Source organism: Callospermophilus lateralis, chromosome 18 (assembly GCF_048772815.1).
Source record: "Callospermophilus lateralis isolate mCalLat2 chromosome 18, mCalLat2.hap1, whole genome shotgun sequence".
In the NCBI taxonomy this organism is placed as follows: domain Eukaryota; kingdom Metazoa; phylum Chordata; class Mammalia; order Rodentia; family Sciuridae; genus Callospermophilus; species Callospermophilus lateralis.
In genome coordinates, this window is record NC_135322.1 from 50939346 (window position 1) to 50950034 (window position 10689).

The following is a 10689-nucleotide window of genomic DNA, read 5'->3' on the forward strand; positions in this document are numbered from 1 at the left end:
AGTGATACTTGAAATATGTGGTTGCATAAGAAGAAACTTCCTAGATGTGTGATTTCTGTATGAGGTGAAAATGAATTAGATGAGAATACTTGCTCAGTGAAAAGCTATTTGGAGACAGCTATTACAAAATAGTCTTTTATTTTCATTTTGAATTGATTTATATTTTTGAGAGGGGTAGGAAAATGCTAAAGGTAGCAATAAAGTTTATGCTTTCCTGCTTAGTAATTTCATATAGCTTAGTTGTTCCATTGCAGAAAATTGAGCATTTACTGTCATGATGAAAAGGGAGACACACAGTTACAGTAGGCATACTAGTGCTCTAGGCCCTTAGTTGATTGGCTTGCTTCGAGATGGGAAATGTTAGTGATTTTTAAGCCTGGATGTGATTATTTTTGTTGGGCTGTTGATCTACCTTCTTTTTCACTGGTATTTGCTGTTGGTTCTCCCAAAGGTTTCCAAAATGCCTGCGTTCCTTCGCTCTGCGCTTCAGATTATGTTTTCTGAAGATTCAAAAAAGCTTTTTGTGGCATCAAATCAAGGGTCTCTCCACATCTTTCAGCTGTTGGAAGGAAGCTTCAAGCACCTCCATACTTTCCAGCCTCAGTCAGGTGGGAGTTTGTTAACTAGCCATGGGGGAGAGTTGTTAGAGTTTCAAATATAACTTTTTTTCCTTGTAGACCTCAGTGTTGGGTGTTCCTGCATGCTCTTCCCACCCAGCAAATACATTCACTCACGTGTTTGCAATTTAAAGTAGGAGGGGGTATCTGGCAGATGAAGATGCTGGATGAGATCTGAAATGTTCTTCACACCTACTCTTTTCTCACTGGATTTTTGATTTCCTTATTTGGGGCCAGAGAAGTTTCATCATGCTTCTTAAAGAGTTTTGTTAGCAGAGAAAGAAAAAAGTTAAAATCATCTTTAATCCCTACGCCCAGAAATAACTACCCTTAATTTTTTGGTGTTTTCCAATGTGTTTGAATGTAGGGATTTTGTGGACATGTTAGATTTTGGTTAGTTGTTTGTATAAAGTGAAGATATCCTTTTGTCTATAGTTTCATTACCTGTGTTCATTTTATGTTTATGACTATTTTTTTCATGCATGAGTATGCATGAGTGAGTGTGACTATTACTGAGTCAACTGTTGTAGCCTTAAATTTAGCATGCAGCTTAAAACTGATAATTGGATACTTCTCATGGGCTTTTCCCATCCCTTCACTTTTTTTTTTTAATATTTATTTATTTATTTATTTTAGTTTTCGGCGGACACAACATCTTTGTTTGTATGTGGTGCTGAGGATCGAACCCCAGCCGCACGCATGCTAGGCAAGCGCGCTACCGCTTAAGCCACATCCCCAGCCCCATCCGTTCACTTTTACCTGCTTCATTATCATGTAGTCTCCATCAGCCTGGGAAGTCAACTCTTTGAACTTTAACTCTCCCTGTTCATAAGCTGTTCCAGAAGCATACCAGTAGGGTTCAGATAAATTAAACTGATAGTATTTATAAAGTACCTATGATTTTTATAATAAAACTTATTAGACTGACACTTTTAGCACGCTTTCTGTTATTGCCACCCATTCTTTCGAAGCTGGTATATGTCCTGTTATAAAGCTTTTTCATTGTTTGGGGCAGGGGATTCATGTAGCACATATTTTGGCACAGAAACTGTCTTACTCAGATCTGAGCAAGTGATGTCTTTATTTTTATTTCTCTGGTCTCTTTACATGAGGATTGGCTAGTTAAAAACTAGACAAGTTAAAATTCAGGACTAATTTGCAATAACTCAACAGATTATCCTATCACTGATTTAAAACTCTGTTGGTCTTGTTGGTTTTTGTCATCATCTCCAGGGCAAGGCTGGCTGTGGACATTGTAAATTCACAGACTTAATTGTTCTCTTACCCTCACAGGGACAGTGGAGGCCATGTGTCTTTTGGCAGTCAGTCCAGATGGTAATTGGTTAGCAGCATCAGGAACTAGTGCTGGAGTCCATGTGTACAATGTAAAGCATCTAAAGGTGAGTGTAGGATTTCATAGCAGCAGTCTGGGGGGTTTTGTTGTTATTGTTTTGTTTTGTTTTTTTTTTTGCAATACTGAGTATTGAACCCAAGTCTTCACACATGCTGTGCAAGCACTGTACCGTATCCCTATATCCCTATCCCTTTTTAATTTAATTTTTTAAATGTATTTAAGTGGACACAATATCTCTCTTTTACATTTATGTGGTGCTGAGGATCGAACTCAGTGCCTCAAGCATGCTAGGCAAGCACTTTAACGCTGAGCCACAACCCCAGCCTCCTTTTATATTTTTTTGAAACAAGTCTTGCCAAATTTCCAAGGCTGGCCTCAAATTTGTAATCTTCCTACCTCAGCCTCCCAAATTTCTAGGATTACAAGCATGCACTACAATAGTCATCTTAGACTTTTTTTCTAACCAAAAATTTATCCTATTTTTAGATTCTTGATTTACTTTGTTGAAATTCAGAAGCCATGCTCTGTTACATTAAAATCAGTCACTAGAAATGACAATACTATTCATGCATAGAAATTTGAAAATGACAATACTATTCATGCATAGAAATTTGAAAATCTGATATTCATGCCGGGTGAGGTGGCGTATACCTGTAATCCCAACAGCTCAGAGGCTGAGCCAGGAGGATCGCAAGTTCAAAGCCAGACTCAGCAAAAAGCAAGGTGCTAAGCAACTCAGTGAGTGTCTCTAAATAAAATACAAAAAAGGGCTGGGGATGTGGCTCAGAGATTGAGTGCCCCTGAATTCCATCCCCAGTACCAAAAACAAAACAAAACAGAACAAAACAAAAAACTGAGTCACGAATTATGCCTTACAAATCCTCATCTTCCTCATTAAAATCAGATTAGAACTATTCAAAACTTACAGGAAGCATTAGAGTTTATAGACACCAAAATACAATTTCATAGATTTGTGTGTTACTGCATACAGAACTTAACCTTTATTACATGTTCCTGCCATGTACTAAAAATTTACCTTTGAGCTTCGCTTGCCATTTCAGAGAGTATTTATGGGTTAGGGAGTAGCTCATTGGTAAACCACTTGCCTGATATGTGAAAGGCCCTGGATTCCATCCCCAGCATCAAAAATAAAAGAACCTTCTTTAGTGCATGTGTACTTTGCAACTGTACATAAATATCCTCCCTAGGCATTAATTTATTTTAAACCCAGTGTAGACTAGAGCTGTAGGTGTCCTGTTCAGTGGCATATTTATGAGGAATTCATTCAGACAAATTTACTCTGAGGGAAAAGCTTTACTCTTTTTTTGGTGGTACTGGGAATTGAACCCTGAAGCATTCTACCACTGAGTCACATCCATAGACCTTTTTATTTTTAATTTGAAACAGGGTTTTCTAAATTGCTAAGGCTGACATTGAACTTGAGAGCTTCCTATCTCAGTCTCTCTAGTAGCTGGGATAAAAGGTGTGTACCACCACACCTGGTTGGAAAAGCTTGCCTCTTGAATTTTCTGCAGATGCTGTCAGTTTTCTAAATATCAGACATACATTAAAAATGAAAGTCAGGGGCTGGGGATATAGCTCAGTTGATAGAGTCTTGCCTCACATGCACAAGGCCCTGGGTTCAATCCCCAACACCACAAAAAAAAAAAAAGAAGTCAAGCTGGGTGCAGTGGCACACACCTGTAATCCCAGCATCTTGGGAGGCTGAGATGGGAGGATCACGAGTTCAAAGCCAGCCTCAGCAAAAGCAAGACACTAAGCAACACAGTTGACTCTGTCTCTAAATAAAATACAAAATCTGCTGGGGACGTGGCTCTGTGAGCGAGTGCCCGAGTTTAATCCCTGGTACCAAATTTTTTTTTAAAATGAAAGTCAGGTTTATTGACAGTGAAATGCCTGGAGTTTATGGATACTTTTTAGAATTCTTTTGAGTTCCAAGGAGCAGTTTTTTAAAAAAAAACAAAAAACAAAAAAAAAACCTACTCAGGGGTTAGAGGTGTAGCTCAGTGATTGAGCACTTGTTTTGCATGTATAAGGGATTAATCCTAGCATCAAAAAAATAAAAATGAGCCAGGCACCATGGTGCACACCTATAATCCCAGCAGCTAGGGAGGTTGAGGCAGGAGGATTGAGAATTCAAAGCCAGTCTCATCAATTTAAACAATTGAGTGAGACCCTGTTAGTAAAATAAAATGCAAAAGAAGGGCTGGGGTTGTGGTTAAGTGCCCCTGAGTTCAATCCCTAGTACCAATAAGTAAATGAACAAACGAAAACACAAAAACACCAAAAAAAAAAACCTGACCTACACCATCTAGTCATTCTTGAGGGAAGGTACCTTAAAGAGTTGTTCTTTCTTTCTGTTATTTTGTTCCCAGCTTCACTGCACAGTGCCTGCTTATAATTTTCCAGTGACTGCTCTGGCCATTGCACCCATTACTAACAACCTTGTCATCGCTCATTCTGACCAGCAGGTAAGAGAAAATTCAGTGCATCTAATTCCATTCTACTAGATAGTAACCTGGAAGCTGAGGTAATGGTTGAAGGATCTTTTCTCAGAAGGCACAGCATACAGTTATTTGTCCTGTGTGAAGAGAAGCTTCTGTGCATGACCTGGACTCATCTTAGGCTGCCAGTACCTATTGTTTTGATGGGCACAGTTTGCATGGTGAAACAGATTCTAGAGCACAGAAATAGGAGGATGGAGGAATTTTTTTTTTTTTTTAAGATGCTGATGGATCTTTATTTTATTCATTTATTTATATGTGGTGCTGAGAATTGAACCCAGTGCCTCGCACATGCAAGACAGCTCTCTACCACTGAGCCACAATCCCAGCCTGGGTGGAGGAATTTTGATGTGCTCATTCCACTCATTATTAATTTTAGACTAATAGATAACATGGGCTCAGGTCCTAAGCTGAATATGGGATGACAAGATTTTGAGAATTCAAAGTGATTAAAGAATGTATAATCCACTTTTACTTGTGCAGGTGAGGAAATCAGGTATCATCAATATTCTGTTTCATCTGTAAAGTGGAGATGATAAGAAACATCATCATATATCCCCCTGACCTTAGAAAGATTAAACGTGATCTAGAGAGCATATTTGAGTAGACCTTTAGGCAAATGCTACTTAGTACTGTGATGAGCAGTTTTTACACTCAGACACACACACTGTGTCCAAAAACTGAAATCTCTTCACTGAGTCTTTGACCGAAGGCTGAAGTTTAGTGAAGGTACAGCCTTGCTTTTGTCCACCTGACATCTTTTGCTATCCATTGTTCCCTTAAGTTTTTTCAGTTATTAAAACTGGTGGGGAATTTTTTTTGTACCTGTTTGATTAGCAAGGATTACAGAATTAATAAAATACAAAATGTATGAGCGAAGGAACCCTCTGATGCATTGCATAAATTAGTGTACCCCTTTGGAGGACATTTTGGCAGTTTCTTCAGAATTTTTAAGTCCATATAGACTTTTACTCAGAAGTTCCACTTCTGAGCATTCTTCCTTTATGTGTTCAATTGTGCAAAAAAGACAAAGAATAAATTGCAGCCTTTTTTGGAATAGCCAAAGATTATAAGCAACCTAATGTCCATTTAAGCAGATGAGATAAGTAAATCATGGTTAATCCATAAAGTGAGTGGATTATTACTGTTGATTGTGTTCTTCAAAAGGGCACAATTAAGTTAAGTTTTGTATTTCAAAACAATTAGAAGAGCATAGAGAATCCCAACACATAGTAATGGTATTGAAGGAAATGGAAATGCTAATTACTATGATTTGATTATTATATATTTTGTATATGTACTGAATTACAACTGTAGTTCATAAATAAGTACAAATATTACATCTGTTAAAAACATGGAAAAAAGGGGGTCATGATCTGTGTAAGTATCGATAGGTGCCAGTCTCCACAGTATAAGGGTAAATGAAAAAAGTATGGTACAGAACAATATTATTATATGCATGAAAAGTCTCTGAAAAGATGTGAGCAAGAAACTGAAGTCCAGCTGAGTGTGGTGGCACATGCCTGTAATCCAAGCACCTAGGGAGGCGGAGGCAGGAGAATCAAGATTTGAGACCAACATCATCAATTTAGGCAAATCCTCTCTCATAAATAAAAAATTAAAAAGGATTGGGGATGCTCAGTAGTAGGAAGCCCCTGGGTTCAGTCCCCTACTACCTCTAAAAAAAAAAAGAAGAAGAAAAACAAATTTAAGGCTGTTCTTGTCTTCAGGAAGAGAGATATCAAGATCGAAGGGTTGCCCCCACTGCCACTACACTCCCCAACAAGATTAGAGGCAGCCACAGGTCACAAAGGCAGGGGAGCTTGGCTAATCAGACTCTTGCCCAAGAATTGGACAAAAAGACAAATTCTGGTCAAATAGTAGTTGGCTCTGGACTCCTTGGATATAGGAGTTCACTGGCTTCAAGGCAAATCTGAACTGGATGGGCCAAAGTTACAAGGGAGCAGGAGCAGTAGTAGGCCGAGAGAGTCAATGTAGAGAAAATAGAGATCAGGAAGGAGAGTGGGGGCTGTCTGGCAACTTTCCAGTTCTTGTGTGTGTGTTGCATGTTGTATTTTTGTGACTGTTCTACCTGCTTATCAATAAAACTTCTTTCACTTGGGAAAAAAAAAATAAAGATTGCAGGGTAACTGGGTACCAAGACACACGCCTATAATGCCAGCAACTCAGAAGACTGAAGCAAGAGGATTGCAAGTTCAAAGCCAGCTTCAGCAACTTAGGAGACCCTAAGCAACTTAGTGAGACCCTGTCTCAAAAAATAGTTAGGTGTGATAGCACATGCCTGTAATCCCAGCAGTTTAGGAGGCTGATACAGGAGGATTGAGAGTTCAAAGCCACCCTCAGCAAAGCAAGGTGCTAAGCAACTCACTGAGACCCTGTCTCTAAATAAAATACAAAATAGGGCTGGGGATGTAGCTCCGTGGTCAAGTGCCCCTGAATTCAATCCCTAGTACCCTAAAAATATAAAAGGTCTAGATATGTGGCTTGGTGGGCGCAAGTAGTACAGCACCCTTGGGTTCAATCCCCCATATCAAAAAAAAAGTGTGTGGGGGAGATTGCAGGATAACTTCTTTTCTCTTATTCTGTAGTTTACATTTAAAAACAAGTGGTAGGAAAGCATAAGACTAAATATGGTATAATCAAGTATTGTTTAGCTATTTTCTGTTCAGGAATCAGGGCTAAGACCCATAAAGGTTATGACCCTTTTGGATTTTTGTGGGTACTGAGCTACATTCCCTCTGAATCTTTACTTTCATCAGGTATTTGAGTATAGTATCCCAGAAAAACAGTACACAGAGTGGAGCCGGAATATCCAGAAACAGGGGTTTCACCATCTTTGGCTTCAAAGAGATACTCCCATCACACACATCAGTTTTCATCCCAAGAGACCAATGCACATCCTCCTCCATGATGCCTACATGTTCTGCATCATTGATAAGTCGTTGGTGAGTTCTGCACTATCCCCCCCTGAATGTTTTTCACTTAAGAATCTTCAAATTCATAGAGACTAATGAGAGAAAGCATCAGAATTAAATATCCTAGTATATTCTTTGGTGGAAAGCAGCTTTTGATATATTTCCTCATTTGCATTTCCACTGTTGGGAGGCTTTCAGGGAAGGGGTTAGCCTTTGTATGCTGGTGTTTGTTGATGTGATTATTTCTCTACTTTGCCAGTAAGCACACAAACTTAAGTAGAAAAGTGATTGGGTTGGTATTCACAAGATCACTCTCATCAGGGAACATCATTGATTTGACGAACTTATTTCAACTCAAAATCCTAGGGCGGCTGAATAACATGGTTTCATTAAATTAGATGTTTTGACCACTGTATCCCTTGGCTAAAGATCCTGTAGCAGGGAGGAGTTGGTCTTAAAGTCTTGAGAAAAGTTCAGTCAGAAAAAAGTCCATTCTTCATGACTATGATTCTTTGCAAGCTGCTGTTTGATTTACCCCAAATATACATGTCTTTTTTTTTTTTTTAATACCTTTATTTTATTTTTATGTGGTGCTGAGGATTGAACCCAGTGCCTCACATATGCTAGGCAAGTGCTCTGCCACTGAGTTACAGCCCCAGCCCTTTATAAAATTTTGTAAAGATATTTTTTTAGTTGTAGATGGACACAGTCTTTATTTATTTATTTATTAGTTGTAGTTGGACACAATACCTTTATTTTAATGTGGTGCTGAGGATTGAACCAGGGCCTTGCATGTGCTAGGCGAGTGCTCTACTTACTGCAAAGCCACAGCCCCAGCCCACAATCTTTATTTTATTGTATTTATTTTTATGTGGTGCTGAGAATCGAACCCAGGGCCTCGCACATGTCAGGCAAGTGCTCTACCGCTAAGGCACAACCCTAGACCCCAAATATACATGTCTTTACTGGGCAGAGGCTTTCTTTCCTAGGAGCATTATGGGCTATGGCCATGCCAGCACTGCGCTTTGGGCTTAGATTACAACCAACATTGGCTGTTTTGGTGTATCTATGAAGGTGGGGGTGGAAGGAGCATGGGGAAACAAGCAGATGGTTCTAAAGGAGGTGTGCATAGGGATGTGTCACTGAAATTCATCTCGTGGGCCCTATGTCCTCTGGGTGTGGGAAGCAGAGCTGGCTGACAAGTGCCTTCTGCAAGATGAGTGATAACAGGAAGGGCCCCTCCTACTCGAATACCTCCCTGTAACTTGGTCCAGATGGCTTTTTTCTCAAGCCTTGGTGATAAGTCCATCACTTCCTCAAACTGGGAACAGTTATTTCCCAAGAAGTCAGAGATGGAAGTATCATTTGTTTCGCCAGAGGCCATCTCTTGAAGTGTCAGTGACATCACTGGGAGTGGTTTGTGTTGAGGTTTCACCTGGGGAGAACTTCAGTCAGTTAGCCAGTCTGTGATCTTGTTGGGAAAGAGTCTAGAAAGCACAAATCCTGTGTGGGCTGAGTTTCTGCACATGCTGATTTATTCCATTCTGACAAAGTTTTGCTGGTGAGATTAGCCAAAATCCTTAACTAGGTCCTTTGATCTTGTGGAGTACCAAGTGCTCTCTTGCCTCCTCCTGCCCTATTTATCTGAGGTATGATTGGAATAGTTCCACAACTGTCTTTTCAAAGTAAGGAAAATAGAGGTAAAATACAGAAGTAGTGAATAGTCAACATGGTAATTGGAAGATGATGTTGGCCTGAAAAACCACTACAGTCCTTTGGTCTGTGCAAGTTCAATAAAAGTAACATTTTAGGCGGGCATAGTGGTGCATGTGTGTAATCCCAGTGGCTTGGGAGGCTGAGAGAGGAGGATCACAAGTTCAAAGCCAGCCTTAGCAATGGTGAGGCGCTAAGCAACTCAGTGAGACTCTGTCTCTAAATAAAAATACAAAATAGAGCTGGGGATGTTGGTTCAGTGGTTGGGTGCCCCCGATTTCAATCCCCGGTACCCAAAATAAATAAATAAAAAATAAAAGTAACGTTTTTAAATAGTGTCCTTTGTCTTTTTAGCCTCTTCCAAATGACAAGACCTTACTCTACAATCCACTTCCTCCCACAAATGAATCAGATGTCTTCCGGAGGCGCACAGCCCACGCCTTTAAAATTTCTAAAATATATAAGGTAAAATATCTTGTTGTATGTTGCATGACTGACTCCTCCTGGTATTATCAAAATGTAATAAGCTCCACAATAAGAAGACAAGAACACCTTCACTTTATATGTAGAAATCCTGGTTTGGGAGGGACAAATGACCATTTGAGGTCCTCTGTCCCTGTGTCTTGATTCGGTTGTTCTTGCCTCAGTAAGTTAGAAGCATTTCTTTTTCATTGTTCTTAAGTTAGAGGCAGGTGTTCAATACTTATCTCAAATGATGTTGGTGCTCTGGTGGGGGTCTTTTAAGGGTGAAAGCTGGTTTTTCAACTTGACTTCCTGTTAGAGAATGTTCCTGACATGAATTTTAAGCAAATTCAAGTCACTGAATTAGTTGTGATTTCCTTTTTATAGCAAGTTTTTTCACTGTATATTAAACATATCCATTGAACTTATGATGCTACAGCTACTTGAGCCAACTCAGAGTTTTTCCACAGTCAGATTTTTTTAATGGATGGATTCATTTAAAAGCTCACAACTTCCTGACTGTTTTGAGTGCAGGAAAAATTGTTAGACTTGGTTTCATTGAGCTTTGAATGAGGCTAGCTTTTTAGTTCTAGTCTATTCAGAACTGGCCCTTGATTATAACTTCTGGTGGCCTTACTATCATCTCTCTGCAGCCCTTACTCTTCATGGATCTTTTGGATGAAAGGACACTTGTGGCAGTAGAACGGCCCCTGGATGACATCATCGCTCAGCTCCCACCACCCATCAAAAAGAAGAAATTTGGAACCTAGAACAGGGCACTGTCTGTGTCCTTCCTTGAACTGTCTACCCTGTTTCTTTTCACAAATCATGATAATAAAACAAAGTTATTCTTTAGAACAAGTCATTATTAATGTTATCTTCTAAAACAATGGACAGTAATTTCCCTTCACTGGATAAAAGTGAGTGGAGGTTTCCTGCAATGGGGATAATGTTCTGAGTAGCCACAACTCATCTAGTTTTTCCAGTTTCCTGTTTGTTCTTAGATCTCAGAAAAAAAGGTGATCTGTCCCTCTATTTCCTACCATGTGCCTGAATCTTCAGAGGGCTGAAGGTGAAGGTCA

The 10689-nt window shown here is 39.5% G+C and overlaps 1 protein-coding gene across 5 annotated transcripts in view; it reads left to right on the plus strand.

Annotated features, from left to right (window-relative positions):
* The window catches only part of Utp4 (UTP4 small subunit processome component), a 32176-nt gene extending 21725 nt beyond the window's left edge, over positions 1 to 10451 (plus strand). For 4 of the 5 annotated variants that reach the window (XM_076837813.1, XM_076837816.1, XM_076837815.1 and 1 more), the window contains 6 exons: positions 452 to 608; positions 1911 to 2017; positions 4368 to 4463; positions 7277 to 7462; positions 9500 to 9610; positions 10261 to 10451. In XM_076837813.1, the coding sequence (XP_076693928.1) occupies positions 452 to 608; positions 1911 to 2017; positions 4368 to 4463; positions 7277 to 7462; positions 9500 to 9610; positions 10261 to 10377 (774 nt within the window). In that variant the 3' untranslated portion in view covers positions 10378 to 10451. The remainder of the gene's footprint in view (positions 1 to 451; positions 609 to 1910; positions 2018 to 4367; positions 4464 to 7276; positions 7463 to 9499; positions 9611 to 10260) is intronic. The other variant, XM_076837817.1, reaches the window with a different exon arrangement.
* Positions 10452 to 10689: the final 238 nt, after the last annotated feature.